General features: G+C 40.0%; 1 protein-coding gene across 1 annotated transcript in view; it reads left to right on the top strand.

Annotated features, from left to right (window-relative positions):
- The window catches only part of LOC126260508 (PHD finger protein rhinoceros), a 244,715-nt gene that overhangs the window by 158,654 nt on the left and 63,945 nt on the right, over positions 1–22,116 (top strand). Inside the window, exon 15 of the mRNA XM_049957839.1 lies at positions 13,485–18,636. Coding sequence (XP_049813796.1) covers positions 13,485–18,636 — 5,152 coding nt within the window. The remainder of the gene's footprint in view (positions 1–13,484; positions 18,637–22,116) is intronic.

Consider the following 22,116-nt stretch of genomic DNA (forward strand, 5'->3'; position numbering starts at 1 on the left):
ATTTGCAGAGTAATTTGTCATTACAGAACTGCATATTCACTGCCATACTACAAATATTTTGCAGTAACTGTAACAAATGATCCAAAGATGAGCAGCTGGCCCAAAACCAGTTGTATAAAAGTAAAGAAAATCACTCTAAAGAAAGAAGTACGACAGTTTTGTAAAAATTATGAACCGGTCTAGTTTTGATAAAGCTGAAAAGTCACACAAAATGTGACTCTTTTTAAGAGGGAAGTAAAATGAAGTAGTATCAGATGGGGAGAAACCATATTTACTATGTGTCTACAGTAATTTTTATAAATAATCAGCTTATGCTGGTGATTAATGCAAAGTTCATGCTTTGCTTAATACTTCCTCAGTCAGCTACTTAGGCAGTTTTCAGAGACAGAAAAACAGCCATTTACATCATTCATTTTAAAAAGTAGTTACTGGCTTGTTCGTGTTTGATGTGAATACTGTAAAAGACCTAGACACATAGATTATTCTACACCTTCATTTTAATTCTTTGATTGGTAATAATTTTAACTGGAATTAAAAAGGAAGTGTGATTTCCATTATAAAAAGTTCTTTGTTCTCAGTTCCTGTACAATTCCTCACATGATGCTTTCATTTAAAATAGTTTGAAGCATTCTAGCAAGCTTATTGGTATGTAGCAGTCAGGACATCAACAGCTTGTTTCCTTCACAATTGGTTCACCACAGGTTTAGTGAGAAAGTAACAACTGTAAAAGACAATGTTTGTGGTGCCAAAGTGCACCATTTTTGATCAGTGTGTAATGAAATCTGGGCTACAAAGGTATACATTCTAAATGTAACAGAACACCATAACCCTGTTGCAATATTTATACTTGCGTATATTACAGACATTATCAGAGGCTTCTAAGAACATATGTCCATAATTTGCCATGTGAGGCGAATATAGTTGTTTGAATTGAATATCACAATGAGAAAGTTTGTATCTAGAAATTGTTTTGCCTTGCGATATATTTTAGACAGTTTTTAAAGTTTGTGTGCATTTGTAGCTTGAATTTTATACAAAGTGATCATAGGGTTTGGACATTGTTACAGCAAACGCTATTAAATGTAAACCTTATCTTCACAATTAAAAATTTATTACATTTTTCATGGTCCAGTTAATTAAAGCTTACCTAATTATGGACAGTAGTAACAGAAGAATTTATTCATTGTTTCTTTGTAGTACTCTAATTATTTAATTGTTTACTGTCATAGAAAAGTTATTTAAAGGTGCCCACATAGTTACATTAGCATTAAATTCATCATTATGATTTCTGTAAATTAAAAATTGTTTGTTTCGCTCTCTACATCCATTGTATATTAAGTTTATTTGAGCACATTGTTGTAATAGATTCAGTGTCCAATCTTTGAAGGCCCATGTTGGCATTTATATTTCCTTAAGCCTTAACTTATTCCTCTCAGTTCTGTTACTCTATCATATTCTCATCTATCTGCACTGTTAATCGAATTATACGAATGATGTCAAAACATCCACACTTGTTTTGTGCTAATCTCATAGTACTGTCATCTTTATTCATCCCCTACCATTATTTACTGTATTCACACTTTCTTGTGTTGATCTTTTGCCATTCCTGCTTATTTTGTTATCTTGTCATCTGCTGCTCTACATATTTTGAGGCATTCTTTGAATTGCACAAAGAGAATAGCCTGTCTGAATCCATGTGTGTTGAGTGAGGTGGAGAATGGCTAAGGCACTGGAGTTGCATTCAGAAGGAATGTCATTCAAATCTCCATCCTGAAATCCTGTGATTTCCCTAAACCTTTCCAGGTGAATGTCTGAATAGTTGCTTGGGGCAGGGCCACTTTTGATCTCTTTCTTTATCCTTCTTTAGCTGATTAATTTCTAATGGCCTCAAGGGTGACGCAACATAAAACCATGTAATTCTTAAGACTTTCCTGGCAATCTGTTGACATCATGTGGTGTCAGATATTCTGCCAGATATTGGTGTCATTCTTGCACGATATTTCGACAACTTGACTCATTATCTTCATGACATCTGAGACTCGGGTAGCACCTGATGAAGATAACAAAGTCATGTTGTCAAAATATTGTGCAAGAACGACGCTGATATCTGGGCAAATACTGTACACCCGAAGATGTCAACATTAAACCATGTTTCCTTCCATGCACACTGTTGGATAGTGCAGAGGATAGTCTTTGGCTGTAAGCACAGCCAGTTCATTGTTGTTAGCATATGCTGAACAATCAAGGCAGGAAGCTAGGATGATGGAAAATCATGCCTTTCTCAAATGCCATACCGCTTTTATTCTTGAATAATTTTAGAAAATTTGTAATTAAGACTGTAACTGTACATCACTTAATTACAAACAACTAGTTTTGGTCAAGATAACAGACCATCCTCAGTATATACTCAGTGAAAAGATAGGTCATAATCAAGCACAGTGCACATAAACAAAAAGACTCATCATATATCTAATGGCATTGGTCACATAATCTATCCTTAAAAAATGACATCAGTTGCAGGACTTGTATTAGAATTTGATAATTTGGTATCTGCATCAAGGCTATAGATCAGCTATATCGAAACCACAGATCTATCTCACACATAAGGTTATAATGTAATGTGGGGAACTGCATAGTTAGGCTGAAGTGGTATTACAGGGTGTGTACAATCCGGGAAAAGCCCAGGAATTTTGTCATCCAGGAGAAAACTGGGAAAAACCCGGGAATTTTTTGGAATTCCGGGAATTTTTCTTTGTTTTAGTTTTCAATTAAAATTTGTGATTTTGACTGGTAAGAACCAATACTCTAACAAAGGATATAACTGTATCCCCCTTCTGCAGGATAATACGTCAGCAACAAAACATGAACGAGAGGGGGGGGGGGGGGGGGGGCGAAAATAAAACTTAAGTCACAAAGGAGAAGCGCCATATACAACAACAAAACACATTGCTCATACAAACGTCTGCCAACAGCAAAGTGTGTCAAAGGCTATGCAATGCTTCCTAACAACAGTTATGGAAGGCTAAAATATTTTGGTTAGTTTCAGGTTTTATTTCCACCGTACTGACAGCACAATGAAGTTATTTTTATCGGTTTGCTAAAGAGATTTGGCTTTTATTAATCTTTTCCGCTGATTCAGTCAATTTATTTGAAACGAAGTGTTTAATTTCACACTGTTGGCCAGTTTCAACTGTTCGCTGCATTTCAAGTGCACGTTTTCCAACTTCTAACTTGTATGGCATTATGCCATAATAAAGAACCAAACATGAGATAATGCAATACTGATAATCAGGAAAATTTACATCTGAATCTGGACATAAGAATGTGCACTTAAGCTGAATTATGCATTTTAGTATGGTTTACGAAATTCCGATGCTCTTGAAGTATCCTCTGATGTCTTGTTTCTTTTATGACATAATGCAAGATCTTTTAATATTTTACATGTATGAACATATGGGCTTCCTGCGACATCGTAGCTCAGTGACGCCTGTTATCTGGTGCTCTCTGGTAACCGCTGAAATGAACCAATTTCTAACAGGTCACGGGAAAATATTGCGAGTGGTGGTTTTAAAAGCGTTACATTCAAAGTAAATTTTCTTTTACGCAAGATGAACTATGTGCGAGAATGTACGATGAATTTGTTAAATCGCAGAGTGTTTGACTCTCATTTAAAAATCAACTCTTTGAGGACGACCATCTAGAAGAATTTTGAGCCCAGAAGATCAGACATTTATGTCATTATTAAAAATTTTACTGGCACATTTGAGTGATGTATCTTAAAGTGTAACACATACAAAGAAGATCAAGCTTAGCTTTTCTTGCAGCTTATTAATCTTCAAGACCAATATTATATGTGAAAGCTTTGTGTTTCTTGTACCACCACTACATATATTAATTTAAACTGTTCACTTTCCTTATTTGTGTGTTTGTGCTACTTAAGAGTGATCTTGCTATTGGCTGACTACATCACATGTCATCAGCTGGCGAGATCACGTGACTTGAGCTACGACTGACCTACAAAAGCGCGCCGCAATCTCGATTTCCATGCTTCGGAAAGTGACATGCGGTGTTTCGTGGAATTCGAATTTATACATTCGTAACATGAAAATTTCAGCATTCATGTTGCTGCCGCACATCAAAGAGCTTTCCATAACGTGTGTGTGTGTGTGTGTGTGTGTGTGTGTGTGTGTGTGTCCCTCTCCCTCCTGAGTTCCGTTTTTTAAAGTGCGAAGAAATTCTACGTTGGTGTATAAAACCCTAAACATACAAAGGATTGACAATTTTTACAGTGCCGAGGAAAAGTATACTGTTACTTAACCTAGAAAAAGTGTATTTTCACCTGGGAGAAAGTGTATTTTGAACTGGGAAATCCGGAAAAATCCGAGAATTTTTTTACCTTGTTCATGTATACACTCTGTATTACATTCTTCTGCCACCAAAACAAACTGAATTCCCTAATTGGACAACATGAATAGTAAAGAAGCAGCTGAATGGTTTCACAGCTACTCTGCTTACTAAGTACAGTGTTTTGGCAAAACCTTTTGGCTATGTGTGTTCAACACAACTAACTCCGATTAGTAGAAACTTCTGTGTGCATTATGTTATAGTTGGAGTCACTAACGGTGGCAGTGAAGTTTAGGCTCATTCTGCGCATCCACATCATGCATCTTCCGACAGCCAATGAGTGTTCAATAGTGTTCTGAGTGCTCTGCCCAATGTGAGGATTAAATGTGACCATAGCGAGTTGTTCAATGATTTTTTATTCCATTTGTTGCGAGTTGTCGGGGATGATGGTGGCGGTAAGCAACAAATTCTACACAAGCAAGTGAGAGACATAATTTGCAGGATACATGCTTACATCAAGGGCAAAGCACATTTATGCATATCTGTTTGGAATATTTAAAAAAGCAGTTGTAACATAATTCACACATTTAGCAGTTACAGTACTTTTGAATCTCGTGTCTCACATGTTGCAAAATATATTACCATCTCTTGATCAATACTATCAACATCTGTGGCAATAGTTACCAAATTTCCAAAGTCTTTCTTTCGACAGAATTAATTACCATGAGGTTGTTGAAATATGAACAGCACAAGCGTATACAATTATGCAATTGTATCTGATACTATTTTTAACTTAACACGTTTAATTACGATGAACTGCTTGTGCTGTGTGATGTAGATTGAGCCAGTACATATACATAAAAAACACTGTTTTTCTGTGGGTATCATTGTTGCAACTTTTGAACTTTTGTTTCACGTTAGGAAGAAAATAAGTTGAAATCTTTATTTTTCTAATGTCATTCACTGTGTGCTTAATAATTATTTTAATTAATATGTACAAGGAAAATAGTTCTTCGAAGAGGGTGATGAATTTTAACTTTCAAAATGAAACTTATTCTGCAAATCATATTTGTGCCTTCCAATTTTCAGTTGTTGTTGTGAACTCTCACATTAAATATAGTCACAAGTTATTTCAAGAAATAAAAGTATATGCTATCCTATGTAGTAAAAAGAAACCATTCCTGTCATTTTCTGCAAGTTTAGATGTATTGTTGTTGTTGTTGTTGCTGCTGTTGATGTGAAACTAAGCCATGTATTCACTCACGAGGGAGTAGTCCAACCCGATGTATCGAAACCTGTCTTGAAATATTTTACACAAGAAAAATACACTGAGAGAAATGCACTGTGTGAATTTTACATGCTAAGACGCACTGCAAGTATTTCGTGTTAAAATTACTTATTTTTGACACACCAAGAATGACAGCAGTTTATACAGCCCTTCCTGGCTAGCATGCAAATCACTGAATGAGCAGAAGCAGCTGTGTGTCACAAAAATCCAGAGTGTGTACAAGTGAAATTTAAGCACTTAAACCATACTACAATGACACATGTCATTAATTTTTTGGATACCTTCCAGAATTGCACACCAAGAGTCCCATACAATCTTCATTATGCTGTAGATAGTTTATCCTTCCTGAGACCTGAGAATCTCTACAATTTTTTGCCTGTTGTCAATATTGGTACAGTCTACCCATTCCTGAAAAAAAAAAGTGTGTTATTGGATTGATAGACCAACAGTCAGACAGCTGATCTGTTGTAGATGTAATTCTTACAGAGGGTACCAGCAGAGGGCAAAACTTCATGGCAGTGTTTCATGTCATATTACCAACACATTCCATCAGTTGCAACTTTATTTTGGTGAAATGTAATATTTCTTACATATACATCATTTATTACAACTCCTATTGCACCATCCTTATGATAAGTTTAGAATTTTGTAGATTTTGTTAACAATTAAATAGTTCATTATTTATTCCCCATAGTCACCACAGAAATACAAAATGTCTATTGAGAGAGGAAAAGAAACATTTTCCTTATGCCAGACAGATCTGGCAGAAGATGAAGTCGGATAATAGCAAGTAGGGCTCGCACACCAAGAGTTCCATACAGTCTTCATTATGCATATACATTTCATCCATCATGGGACTCTAGAATCTCTACAATTTTGTGCCAGTTATTGATATTGATACAGGTACGATAAATGTCTACCTATTCTGAGAAAAGGGTATTAACAGATTGAGTTGTACTGCAAAACCTTGCTTCTTGCCAAATTTCATGATTATACATCAACAGGAAGTACCCTATAGGTTTTGATGTGTGAGTTTGCAATTATAAAAATATTCGACGTAAGTGGCTGTATATATTTATTGCTTTGGCTTAGAAGCTCTGCTTTTTCACACAGGCAAGGGACTGAAGATCATAGTATGCACCATAAACTTCAACTTGATACATGTGTCAGTGCCTGAGCAGAAGGGGATGGATAGACAGGCAGCTGTATAACTAATAACAAAATAATAATAATAGTAATAGTAGTAATAATAATAATAATGATTTTTTTGTTTACTTGTACTGTGAAACCATGCTTCTTGCCAAATTTTATAATTTCAACAGGAAGTATCCTACAGGTTTTAATGAGTGAATTTGCGAGTATCAAAATATGTGAAGGTTAAATTTCATACAGTGCCAAGGGACTGTAGACCTTAGTAGTGATATGAATTTCAATTAGATACATCTGCACAATCCTGAGAAAAAGGGTTTCTAACAGACAGATAGACATACGAATAGGCAACAGAGTAAGAATTCTGTTTTTTACCAAATGAGGCAAGGAACCCTAAAAATTAATGCTTTCAGGCACTTCACATTAATCACTAGTTTTTTTAGGCTGAATTTGAGTGTAGAGGAAGTGGTCCCAACCATTGTTGTGCATATTGTGCTGTTTACCAGGCACACTTGATCAAATTCAGTAATCCACATTATATCGACAGCCTTTTCTTCATCCTTCTCAAAGCCAGAAGTGTCATTACATCCATGCATTGGGTCCAACATTACCAATGAATTATTTTGTGTAATGTCTAAGAAGATCTTTCAAATGAAGTGTTGAAAATCTTTCCACGTTTTGATACATCGATTACAAGATTTTTGAAACTAAAGAGTCTGATTTTATTTTTGGTCCTACTGTATCATGAGGTTCCTGAAGAGAAAGAGAAAGCTGCAGAAACAACAATCTGTTCATACTTACCACTCACAATATTGCATACAAATATGCTATAACATTCGTCAGTTGCACAACCGATTCTCTTTTTTTCGCCCAAAAGTGATAAAGTGTGTTTTGCATGCAGTTGTTTCACAAAGTATGAGTAATCAGTGTTATACAAAGCAATTGTGGGGATAACAGTGACCTTTATCTTCAGATCAGCAATGAATTTCTCTACAGTATTGCCTGTTACTGACATTCCCTGCAAATTGCTGTTCTGTATGATCTCTTGAATCAGCTTAACTGAAAGCACTGGAAATCAGCAGTGTTCATGTAACTTGCAATTTGTATATCTCATACATCCCCATTAGTAACAGTGGATTGTCTCTCACAAGCAGTTCCAAATCTTTCATAGTTTTTCTTTAACACTTTTATGAATTTCATGTAGTCACTTAAGTCTTTCTTACGTTCACACAATTTTTGCTCAGATTTTACTGAAAGAAATTGGCCTTAGACACTTTGTTTTCTCCTTCCTTCATTTAACCAAGAATTCACAGCCTTTTTTCCCTCATGGAAAGCTATTACAGCTCATTTTCTTTGGGCTAGGAAGGTATACTTGTGGAAAGATGTGAAAGAACAATTTTCAACATTTCATTCTCTTACTGGCACAACTATCAACGTTAAAATCACAATTCACAGAATCATCATAATTATTTCCTATTTCTTCTAATGTTTCTAGTTTCTAACAAAATTTTGACATCATTCGCATGAATGTCCAAGAAAGTAACAAGTCAATAATGCATATGTAGATCTTTGGGAGAAGTAGGTGATTTTGGTTGTGTACCACATTCTCCATATTTCATCTTTGCCAGATTGAAAATATTGATTGGATTCCACATTACTGTTATCTCTGGAACCAGCATAAAGACAGATGATATTACCAAGCATATGTGAAGGAAACACAATGAATATTAATTCACTTTTGTATCTATTATTAACATGTACCAATATTACAGAAGTAACCAGTGACAGTTACGGCTATTAAATGAGTTGCAGATTTGAGCGAATAATAACAGTGAACAATTGTGTCAAAAAATCTGTCAGTGGAAACTGAAATTCGCAGTTACAAACTACAATCAGGTTGTGTTGTGTTATTTGTTTACTGATACATCAGCAACTAAGAAATGCACCTGCTGTGCTGCGTATGCACAGTCTGCTACAGCTCTGTAAGGTTTTACCTTTCTCCAGCCCCCTGGTGGCCTATTTTCAACATTTTACAGTATTTGAAGTGCATCTTAGCCAAAATTTTGTCAGTGCATTTTTGTTGGCATGTTCTTTCTTTACAAAAACAGCAGGGCAGATTTCTTTAGTATCCCACAGATTCGGATTCCCCTCTTATACTAAGTATCAGTAGGGAGAACATGCCAGAGGTACTTGGGCTCTAGGTGACAGTCACTTCTCATACCCTCGCAAGACACAGCCGCTGCAGCAAGCAAGTTGGCGCCACACTCTGACGAATGTTTACTGTTAAATACTGCAGCCCAGGTATGGTGAGCTAGTCTCTGGCTAGTCACTGAAGCCTTTAGTTATGCACCATTGAATAGTAGAGTTTTGATTTTGCCTGATTTATGTTTGTGATTTGGATTGGATTGATGTATATGCTTAAGGTGCCTTTTCTACATTCCTGACTTGTTTTGGTTATTCGTTCACTTCGTGATGTCTGCTGTCATTTACCTCTGGAAGTTCCTGTTTCAATCTGCTGGTCTCTGTGTTACCAGCAGTGCGAGTTATAATCTGTGTTCTACATCTGCAGAGTAGGGTAGAAGAGTTTCGACATGTCACATTGGGCCAGACCATTGTCAGTATATTGACCAGATGAAAAAGAACAGAGTTGTGTTAACTGTAGGCTAGTAGGCTACAAGGCAGAGTTACTACAACCCCTTACTTGGATTTTTCAGTGATTTCAAGTGTTGCCTGAGCAGTACAGATGTGGGTATATGGTTAAACTAACAGTATATGTCTTCCTCAAAGATATTTTGGTTTTTCACGTTATTTTTGTAAGTATGTCTTCTTAAATGTTCCAGTAATAAGTTACCTGTAAAACTGGGGTTTTTTCCTTGCTGTGAATGATGGAGAACATTGTGACACTCATTCTCTTCTTGGACAGATGTTATCAGCAGTATTGTTACTAGAGAAGAATAACACACTTCTGTGAACAAAATATTTTTATGAAGTATATTTATTGCTCTCATGTTTAGTCAATGTCTAAATCAGTAGAGATGAAATGTGCTCAATTGAGTAAGGACAATGGAAGGGAACAGTCATGACCCTTTTGAGAAATCTTTCTGACCTGTACTTGAAGTAATTTTTGGAAAAAAAAATTACTAAAATTCATTAGGGTGGCCTGGTATTTGAGCTACATTCTTTCCAACTGCAACTTCAGTGTTTTGAGCTTCCTAAGTTTCCGCAAAAAAAAAAAAAACTACATTCTGAGCACATCATTCAAATAATTGTTTAGTGACCACGAAAAAATTGAAGCACTTAGTAGGGGAAGAGGGAATGAAATGAAACTTCATAGGTTGACAGAGTGTTTGATTACAAAATCGAGTCAAATTTACAAAGAACTTTGCAGTATGATCCCATGTGTCATTGTATATTGCATACCCTCTGGCATAATGTATGCTCTAGTTCACTTGGAAACGTTGTCGTAAAGGTGTTGTATCCACTCATGAGACAAGGTAACCCACAAGTTTTGTAACTTGTCCTTGATAGTCTGGGTACTGTCACTGGGACAGAGTTGATGTCTGAGCTGGTCCCACAGATGTTCTACTGGGGACAGATCTGGAGACCTCAACATCATGCCGACAATTCGTAGAGATATGAGGCGTGTCTAGAGTAGTATTGTCCTGTAGGAAAATGGTATGATGATGATGTCGCATCAGAGTCAACACATGTGGACACAGGATGACCATAATGTACCGTTGTGCCATCAGTGTTCCTTCGACCACTTGAACTCATACCTGATGGTTCCACACACCATGATCCCAGGAGTAACACCGTTATACCTCTCCAAAAAAACTGGAAGAATATGACCCCTCTACAGTTCACCGCCATATTTCCTGACAATGGTCATCTGGAGTAACGTAGAACCGCGGTTCATCACTAAATGCTATGTGACACCATTCATTAGCATCCATGCATCCCAACTATGGCACCAGTCCAAATGTAGGCATTTGGGTTGCGTTAACAGCAGCCTACACCTGGGATGGAAATTCCATAATCTGGGCACTGCAAGTCTCTGACCAGTGATGTTGGATGTTGCAAGGAGTCCGTTACTTGTTCTTGGATGGCAAATATGGATGTGAAGGTGTTACCATGTTTGTTTCATGCACAGTATAACAACCCTTGCTTGTGGTGGTCAGATGTGGTTGACCAGAACCTTGACATTTCTTGTCCGCATGTTTCCGTGCACCCCAACATCGGACCACTGTCACATCCAAATGCCCCACAAATCTGGATATTGCACATTTAGACTCTCCAGCCAAATAGATACCCAGATTGAGGCCCTTTCCAAACTCTTCAGGTACTGATAACACTTTCTTCTATGACTATACAGCATTTCTTTGCCATACATATACTGTGGTCAGCTGGAATCTGATGCTGTTTATGCCCCTTATATACCTTACCAGGCTCGGTAACAACTTATATGACACTAGTGCACTTGAGTGGCCATTCTCCGTGTCGCAAAGAATTGAAACTCTACTCATTTACATACCCGATGATGGTGTGTACATGTAAGAAGTAATATTGATATCTGACCTTGTCTTTTGGGAGAGTCACTTCCTCTTCCCCCCCCCCCTGCCCCCTCTTCCAGGCAGTGTAAATGTTCATTCAGGTATAGTGCAGCTGAAAAGTTGCTTGTAAAGAAAGACAACACCATATCCAGAAGCTCTCACATTATTTTTCCAATAATTACGTGATTTATGCCCTTTGATCGTAACACTTAAGTGTTCATTTGTAGTTCAGTAAACTTTTCCTTTACATTACTGCTTAACATTAGTCTTTTCCATCTGATTTTTCACATTGCTCAGATTTCTTCACACAAAAAGAGAGCATCCAAAAAATTCTCATTTGGCTATGTTGTGTCCATATGGGAGCCTTGGAACCGTTAAAAAACATTTATTATTTAATGTTGGGTTGTAGTAATAATGTCATTCTGAGATAGTTTTTTATAGACGTAATGTAAGAATAAAAAATTTGCACAGAAGTTCAGAATCAGAAGTGGAGAGGAGAATGAAGACATGAAGTTTATGAATTGTATTATTTTTCATAGAAAATATAATTAGCATCAAACACTTTCAACATTTCATTTAATAATCCAGGCCGCTGTAAGTTTCTCTTAAAACTACTAAGACTATTGTCACCTGACACCCCCTGCCTCAATGTCTGAACGGCTGTAAAATGGAAACCATAGTGAAAATCAAACTGTTTTATTTGCAACATTTAGCTATACCTTCCAATTACTGTAGTTCCAGTACATAGTCACCAATACGGCTTAAAAGACATATGTCGTAGCGTGGTACCAAATTTTCAATACCCTCATCATAGATGGCAGCCACTTGTGCTTTCCGCCATTTTTCTGTGCTGATCTGCAGCTTCTTATTTTTGCCAAAATGCTGTCTTTCTAGCCAGTGTTTCATGCAAGTAAAGAGATGAAAATCAGAGGGAGCCAAGCTGTATAGTTTGTGATCAAACACTTCCCACCAGAAACGCTGTAGGAGTGTCTTTATTGCAGCTGCACTGTACAGCTGAGCATTCTCATGAAGAAGACCAATGCCTGATAGCAACATTCTCTTCGATTGTTCTGAATTGCCTTTCTCAGATCTTCATGAGAGATGCTGTATGTGGCCGCAGTGATGGACATGCCATGTTCTGTGAATAACACCAACAAAACTCCTTTTTGGACTCAGATTTTCAGCTGGATCACTTTTGCTTGCACTTTTTTGGTTTACTGAGGAAATGAGAATGTATCCACTGTTTGGATTGTAGTTTTATTTCTCCATTTTTGAAATGCACCCGAGTCTCATCCCCAGTAACAATTTCATTCAACAATCATCTCCTTCATTGTGATAGCACTGGAGAAATGTTGATGTGGTGCCCATTTGCTGTGTTTTGTGATTGTTGGACAGCATCTTGGGAACCCTTCTCGTGCAGAGTTTCCAGTACTGAAGTCCCTCACTCAGCACAGAAATTGAGAACCATAATTTTCTTAAATTGTCTGATCCACTCGCTAAACCAGATCATCCATTGACACTTGCTTTCTTTCCTAATCACATGCATCGTGAATGTCTGTATGTCCTCCTTCAAAGTTTCTGCACCATTACCACACTTTGTTGTCTCTCATGGAAGTTTTGCCATACGTATTACTCATTTGTTGACGAATTTCGGCTGTGTTGTGCCCTTCAGCAAGAAGAAGTGACTGACAGCACACACTTCACAGGAGACAATATTGTTCTAGGTATGTTAACGTGCTCACTACATGCTCAGTACTGACAAGTGTGATGGGCGTATGAGACACACTGCAGGACACATATACCCGAGGTTTCTTTGGATTTTCACTGTGGTTTTAATTTCATTGCCCACCAGACCTTAAAAAAAATATCTCATATGCTCCAGGCATGTAGTCCCTTTCTGACCTATCACAATGGTTAAATATCATATAGTTTGAAATACCTGCAAAAGTAGCTTGGGTATTTTCTTTAAATATGACCATCTTATTTGTACCATTAAAATTATTTAAATTCATTGTAGTTGTACTCTGGGCCTCATTTTAGATTTATTCACTGTTTGCAGTCACACCACGTGTTAGTGAATTTCAAAATTTTAAAATAAAATACTTTGTCTGTTATTTCAAAATCTTAAAATAAACTGCTTTGTCTGTTTACAGGAAAGTTCCAGCAGAACGCAAGACTACCAGCAATCGTACCCGCAAAAGTCTTTCAGTCAGAGAGCGACCAAAGGTTAAAGGCCGCCCCACATCTAAAGCCTCAGCAGTCACTTCACGTACCGGAACCACACGGGACAGCTCTAGTGATGAAGAACGGCGACCCGTGCAACCTAGTGAAAGAACACGTGCACGTCAGAGGCGGCACGAAACGGATACCCCAAAGTCAGCGACACCGTCGGCATCTGGTTCGGGATCTGGAGGTTCAGCATCGGGCTCAGGCTCCGGTTCCAGATCACCATCAGCAGGCTCAGGTTCGAGTAGTGACGAATTGCTTCCAGTGCCTGCCCACTCCCGTGCCCGTGCGCCGGATATCTACTCGGATACAGATTCGGATGGAGGTCGGCAACAGGCACACCCCTTGCGCACCAAGGCAGCTGTCAAAGAGTTCTCATCACATGCCAAAGCCAGCCGTCCAACACTTGAAAATGGCACAGAACGTTCAAAGACAGCTACTCCATCTGTGAACAAAAAAGGGAGCCGCGAGGTAGTTGGTGGATCTACTTCAGAAGGGACCATTTCCAAAGGCAAGGAACCTTCCAAATCTACTACACCAGTAAAGAAGGAATTTGATCCTACAGAACTAATAGTACCTCAAAGGCAAGCAGCCAAGAAAGCAACTGAAAGTATTCGTTGTTCGCAAGGGAGACCTAAAGAGCAGACTAGTACTGAACAGCAAGACCTTGTTAAGACATCTCCACCAGTAATTGAGGAACCCAAGAATAAACCTAAAACAAAACACAAAGGTAAAGAAATAAAGGAGTCAAAATCTGGTAAAGAAGGGAAAACGGGAGATATCTATGATTTTGAGAAAGATGTAGGTGAGGCTCAAGAAATTTTGGCCTATGTTCCTCAAAGGCAGGCGGCTAAGAAAGCGGCAGCACACATTAAAAGTGGCATGACTAAACCAACCACTGAACCTGAAGCAGATGCTTCAAAGGTGAAGAAGGAGGTTTCAGATTCAACTAAAGTGAAGAAGGAACAGGAAAGTACAAAATTCAAGAAGGATGAAAATGACAAGCAGAAAATTGTAAAAAGTGTAGAAAACAAATTGGTGGAAAGCAAAACTGGGGAAGCAAAACACCTTGAGAGAAGTAAAATTGTTTCGAAAAGTAGAGATGCCGTCTCCTCTTCCTCGTCTTCGTCTTCATCATCAGATTCATCGTGCAGCTCAGAAAGTGAAGAAGACACAGACACAAAACCTAAAGCTCCATCTAGAATTGTAAAGAGGGAAAGGAACACTAAATCTAATGACAAGAGGAGTTCTTTAGACAGTATCCCATCTGTCCAAAAGCAGGGTGAGAGTGGTGTTAAGAAATCTGCATCTGTTTCTGATAAAAAGAATGTAAGGGAATCTCTTGAGGACCGGCCCTTTCTCAACAAGGAAGATCAGTCCTCAGATTCTATATCTGGATCCGGTAGTGGCAGCAGTTCCTCCGGATCAGCTGACTCAGACAGTGAGGTTGAGACAGAAAAGGCGAAGGACGCAAAGTCAAATATCAAGGCCTCACTCAAAGGTGAACAGACTCAAGTCCATGGCAGTGGAAGAAATAATGCAGACTCTGAGCTCACAATCGGTAGCAGGAAATTCAAGAAGGCGCCTGACAAGAAGCTTAAAACTTCCGACGGGCGGCCTGAACTTGTATTTCAGCCGCCGAATACTGAGACAGAAAAATCAAGAGCAAAAGGGTCAGCGATCACAACAGGGACAACCACCACCACCACTACCACCACCATCACCACCACTACAAGCACCACTGCCACCACAAGCACCACTACCACCACAAGCACCACCACCACAACCACCTCCAACGCAGCCACCACAACCACCACCACCATTCCTACTACCACAAGCAGCAGCAGCACCCAGAAATTTGAAAACAGTAGTAGACTCAGAGATACTGATGTCAGGGCAGGAAATACGCCTGGGATCTCATCAGGGTTGGACCATCCCATCAAACCATCCGTTGAAACAATCTCATCAAGCGAAGGACCTTGCACCAAGGGTACTTCGCGAGCTTCCGAGTCCACGCCCATATCTGCGGCGGTACAGCAGCTCAGTCCTAAAAAGGAACAGTCTAACACGACAACAGAAGCAAGGAAGAGAAAACCAGGAGATGGGGCTGAAGATACAGAACTGTACAGTCAAGTTATCAATTTGTCCAGCAGCCTTGAAGCACGTTCAGATGATACGCTCCATCAAAAGACCTGCGACGCCTCCACCAAACCTCCGCTCAAGCAAGCTTCGAAAGCAGAAGAAAAACCATTAGATACTGAAGTATCTGAAGAGGGTAAGAAAAATACCAAAAAGATTTCCAGTAACATAAAAAGTACAGATGACCAGCCAAGCAAGAAAATTGAACGGGAGTCATTGGCGAGCAAACTCGAAAGAGAAATTGCTCAGAGAAAGGCAGAGAGAGATCCAATTGGAAGGAAAACATCAAAAAGTTCTTTAGACAAACTCTTGGAAAAACGGGATAAAATTGAAAAACTCTTTGGTTCGAAGGTAGATGAAGAGTCTGAAAAAGATACAGATCATCCCATTAATAAAGAACTTCCGAAAGAAGTGTCTGTGAAAAACAAATCCCCACCAAAAAGTCAAGAGAGGCATTTACCAATTAAGGAAGAGAAGTTGGAAACGAATGTTTCAAAGGAGAAAACTCCCGTCAGAGAATCTCTATCAATGGTCAAAGAAAAGCTTTCTGTATCACGGGAGACTAAGAAACCGTCACCACGAGAGATGTCACCTAGAAATGTAAATAAAAGTAAGGAAACCAGTGATTCAGAGAGTGCAAAGAAAGTTTCAGTTCCTGATGTTATGGAAGGAAAAGAGATAATAAATAAAAGCTCTAAAGTGAATTCTGTCATTGCAGACAGTATTGATAAAAAGCAGAAGAATGGAGAAAATGATTCAGTCATTAAGAAAGCAGAGAAAGATCTTTTCACTAAGAATGGAGATAAGGAAATCTTTCCAAAGAATGATAACTGCAATCTGTTAGAGACAGGAGTTACTGAAATAGGCATTACAAGTGTTACAGAAACTGCTGATGAAGAAAAGGGGAAGAAAAAGTCAAAACAAATACCCAGATGTAGGAAGAAAGAAGTAAGTGTTTTGAGTGATCCTGATGGCAGTCTGGAAACTAAAATGAATGGTCCTAAAGTGGAGCCACTGGATGCAGCACCTTCGTGTGAAGTAGCACCAGATGTTAATGTAACTGAAGTTCAGTGCCTGTCTGAAATAAAAGATATTAAGGGAACACCAGTCACTGTTGAATCTGTTTCTGATGTGATACGTGACAAACCTAAAAATGAAAGTAATGTAATTCATAAAGAAGATGTGATGCCAAAAATTCAAAGTGAAAAGTTAGCAAAAGAAGAGGAATTGGATGAAAAACTTATTTGTAACAAGAATCAGAACAGTGATCACGTGATAAGAAATTCAAGTGGTTTTGACTCATTAGCAACTGTTCAAGCTCCACCTGAAAGGACCTGTAGTTCAGACACAGTTCAAGATGATCAAGAATCAACTGTTGCAAGTGTTCCACCTGTAGAGACACGCAGAATTTCCTCGAGAACACCATCTCTAAATTCTTCTCTTTCCCAGCACGCACAGAGATCCATATTTTCACCCCAACAGCCATCAAAGGACCCAGGGGTTGCTGAACTGTTTGATTTTGAGAATGACATTTTGGCAGTTGATGAAACAGCAGATGATGGCTTTGGAATTCCACGTGATCCAGATGAGATGATGCGTGCTCCATTATCTTTCTCTTTTAGTAATGAATTTTTGTTCAAGGAAGACTCTAAAGAGGATAGCGCCCGTGAAACTTTGAACCTTGTGGAAAAATTGCGTTTGGACTATGCCAAAAAATCAACTGCTGGTCAACCAGAAACAGGTTCTGTTGCTGAGTCAACACCTGCACAAGTTTCTCGAGATACTGCGTCACCACGTCCATTAGCACCACCGCCGCCGCCACCCATGACACCAGTACCACCACCTCCAACATCTACTCCACCTCCACAGCCACAGCAACAGCAGCCACCAGCAACATTACCACCACCTCCATCACAACCAGTACCAACTCTACCACCACCTTCACAACCACCGCCATCAGCTGCACCAGTGCAGCAGCAGCAGCAACAACAACAACCACCTCCACCACCAGCAGCACCGCCGCCGCCGCCGCCATCACCTCTACCTCAGCCTCCATCACTGCCACCACCGCCTCCACCTCCACCACTTACACCTACACCCCACTCAGATGACTCCTTGATCTCAGTTGAGCATACGCATGGAGTTAATGTTCAGGAAATTGAACCAATAAGTCAAACATTGCCTCAGCCACAACCTCTCCTTTCTTCACTCCCACCACCGCAACCACTTCCTCCTCCACAAACACCGCAATCCACTTCTGAACTGCAGACAAATGATCTCCTCCTCCAACCACCACCCACAGAAAACCCTGATCCTTCTAGAACACAACCACGACCAACTTATCCTGATAGCTATGGGTATGAGTGTCCAGAAGGAGAAACGTCGTTGCCTGGATGTGAAGGTGCTGGACATGGAGGACGCGGGGGACCAGGTCCTGGTCAGGCAGATGAGAGATGGGTTCCACCCAGTGGGGCTGGCTCTGTGTATGAGCCTGCACCATATGCTGAACTACGGGCACGCTCAAAGTGGTCAGATTCAGAGATGATACCAAACAGGAGATCATCAACATCATCGCTTACTTCATCAACGTGCTCATCACAGCGTGAAGACCCGGCATCAGTCAGTTGTGACATCCCTGGTGGGGGTGCAGGACGACATGATGAACTATCTGCTCTGAACAGTGATCCTACTGGCAGTGCTTATGGTCCATATCCACCTTGTGCATTGACGGATGTACCACCATTTCGCTACTCAGAAGCTGCACCATTTGTGGGTCCAGCATCTGTTGCCCTGTATCCTACAGCTGCTACTGTACCATGTGCCTTTTCATCTCCAGGTCATGGCACTGGACCAGGACATGGAGCAGCTGTTTTCCCACCACCGCCACCTCACTCACATTATCCCCCAGCTGCTTATTCAACTCATCCTCTCCTTCAAACGGTGAGTTTTGATAGTTGTATTGACCAATTTTTAGTACAAAGTCTGCTAGTAATGTTTATTAGATAACATCTTGCCACTTCCTTATTTCTCGTCTCTTCCTTCCTTCCTTCCTCCTCCTCCTCCTCCTCCTCCTCCTCCTCCTCCTCCTCATCTTCTTTGTCCTTTCTCTTGTTTTATAGCTTGGTTAAAGGAAAGTTTCTAAATTGGATTTTTGTGTTTTTTTTCTTTTTCCTTTTTTTTTACCATTTTCATTATGAAAGAAAGTTGTTAAAATTTATTTGGTCGTATGAATTCTGTATGGCAGTACCTACACATAACTAAGTTCACGAGTAAAAAGATATTAACTATGAGAGAACTGCCATTTTCTTATGCCTTTAAACTGACACATTTGAAACATTAAATTCTTTACGTTTTTGAAAATATGTTCTGGTGTGGTTGGGGTTCTCTGCTCTTATACTGACTTCAGGTACTAACTCATCATATGAACCAAATATTTATATTTAGTTTCATAGATTTTTGGTTCGAGTAATATGTAACTTTCACAGCAACTACAGTAGTTCATGTGACACTTCTGTGAAAACCCTTTGAGATACTCACAAGGGAACCTCCCCATCGCACCCCCCTCAGATTTAGTTAGAAGTTGGCACAGTGGAAGGCCTTGAAGAACTGAACACAGATCAATCGAGAAAACAGGAAGAAGTTTTGTGGAACTATGAAAAAAATAAGCAAAATATACAAACTGTGTAGTCTTGTGCAAGATATGCAACATCAAGGAGAGCGTAAGCTGAGGAGCGCCGTGGTCCCGTGGTTAGCGTGAGCAGCCGCGGAATGAGAGGTCCTCAGTTCGAATCTTCCCTCGAGCGAAAATTTTACTTTCTTTATTTTCGCAAAGTTATGATCTACCCATTCATTCATTGACGTCCCTGTTCACTGTAATAAGTTTAGTGAGTGTGTTTTGCGACCACACCCCAAAACCGTGCGATTAGTAGACGAAAGGACGTCCCTCTCCAATGGGAACCGAAAACATTTGGTTGCAAGGTCATAGGTCAACAGATTCCTCCACAGGAAAACACGTCTGATATATTCTATGCGACACTGGTAACGGCATGTGCGTCACATGACAGGGATATGTTGTCGACCCACCTAACTTGTACACTTGGCGAATGGGTAACAAGATTCTTCTACCTTGCCCGATTTAGGTTTTCTTGTGGATGTGATAATCACTCCCAAAAAGTGATGAAAACATTAGAGTTTGTCACATAAACTGCAACAAATGAATGCAACATTTTCACAGTCGCAGTTTTCCCTTTGCTCTGTCAAAACATGTTTTTAACGTTTTCAAATTTCCCGTGTGTAGACCGTCAAATCCTGCATATGTCCAAGCAAATCTGAACATGTTCTGGAATTCTGGAGAGCAAAGTTGATTATGTGTGAGTACCTGAACTTTGATAATTGTCTGAAAATAAAAAATTAAACTTTTCACTCGAGGGAAGACTTGAACCAAGGACTTCTCATTCCACAGCTGCTCACGCTAACCACGGGACCACGGCGCTCCTGAGCTCACACTGTCCTTGATTTGCCAATCTTGCGCATGGACTACTCAGTTTGTATATTTTGTTTATTTTTTTCATAGTTCCACACAACTTCTTCCTGTTTTCTCGATTGATCTGTGTTCAGTTTTCCAAGGCCTATCCACTGTGCCCACTTATAACTAAGTCTGAGGGGGGTGCGATGGGGAGGTTCCCTTGTCAGTAGCATATAAATACATAAAGGTACCTATGATTTCAACTTCTTTTGTTCTAACACGAGAACACTGTAACATTATTACATGAAAAAGCATAACCACAAGATGCAAATTACACACAACAGACATCACACAAGTGGCCAGTGGAGCCTTGTGCTCCGGCCCATATAATCATTAGTTCTAATGGGGAGTGCAGCCGATAGGCTGCGCACACAACTGTATTCATACTAGTAGGCCCAGTGGCCTCTAGTGGCTGAATCAAGCACAGACTTCACACCCGAACTGTGAAGCAGGAAACACTCAAATTTGATAGTTACAGCACTCCTCTTCCTTCACAAAGAAGAGAGCCTTATGCTCACATCCATTTCTTGTATCATCAAAGTTGGTCGTTGTTCGTGCAACATGCCGCTACCGGTACATAGTGTAGGAAATGGTGCGATTGCGTACAGGTGCGGTGCCCACCTCCCTGTGAGAGACCATACGGTAGGACAGGCAACACTGGCATGGCTTCCATCTCCATGTCCAAGCCCAACCCTGATGAAGGAGGTTGCAATGAAGATGTGGTGCAGGCTGCGATGGATGCGACAGCAGTGGAGGTGTTGACTGTGACAGCTTGGAAGGCGGGGTCCAGCCTCAGCCTCCGACAAAAGAAGGGGCACCCACAGTAGAGAAGGCAGTTGTAAAGGCACCGGAAGCAGTGACGGAGAATGTAAGGCCACTGGGCACAGTGTAGGAGAGAGATAGGTAGGCAGAGGATGCTAGGGTGATGAAGGCACTCCCAGTGCACAGCTGCTCATGTGAGGTCATAGCTGGTTAGTGTCGCGACAACCTACCCTCAGCAGTGCAGATGACGCAGAGTCATCGGCCATGGTGACTCTCGATGACCCATTTCAGTCAGTGGCCAAAACTGTGAGCCCAAACAACTGTCCAACACCAGGAGAATTGTGGAGCTGGTGTCAGCAGATGTCCTGGCATTGGCTAAAGCAGATGTAGCAGAGTCTAGCACTGATAGCCATGCAACAAGTCTACTGGATCTTTATGTCCAACAGGGGTAAACCTATAAGAACTGTGAAACCAATCAAGAGCCATTTCGGGGACACATCCGAAACCTATTTCTTCATTTGACTCTTAAACGTTCATACTAGTAGTTTTGCTTCCTAGTTTGATTGTGGATGGAAAGGAGGAGCCGTAACTTGATGAACATCACTTTTTTATAGAAGTCTTCAAATTCCTGAGATACGACTGGGGGCCATTGTCCATAACTAATATATACAGAAAACCTTCCATTGCAAAAGTTGTTTGCAGAGCTACAATTGTTGTCACTGCAGAAGTAGACACCGTACCACATCTGGAAACTTAGAATTTGCATAAATCACAAGAAGCTATTAGAAATTCAAAAAAGGTCCCACAAAATTTACAGGAATTCATTCCCAAGGCTGCTATGAAGTTTGCCATGGTGACAAAGATGCACAGTGTTGCTGTCTGATGGGTGGCACACTGTGGACAGGCTGCAGCAACTTATACTATTTCCCCATCAATCCCTGGCCAAAAGACATGTCTGCATGCTACCACTTTTCTACATGACACATCCCTTGTAATGAACGCATAACCTCACACTGATGGGCAGATGGGTCTACAATCTGGGAAGCAGTGTCCTCCCTAGATAATAGCAGAACTCTATCTCAAACAGAAAGATGGTTTTATAACACAAAATAATTTCTTATAGGGTCAGAAGA

The sequence above is a fragment of the Schistocerca nitens genome, chromosome 5, assembly GCF_023898315.1.
Source record: "Schistocerca nitens isolate TAMUIC-IGC-003100 chromosome 5, iqSchNite1.1, whole genome shotgun sequence".
NCBI lineage: Eukaryota > Metazoa > Arthropoda > Insecta > Orthoptera > Acrididae > Schistocerca > Schistocerca nitens.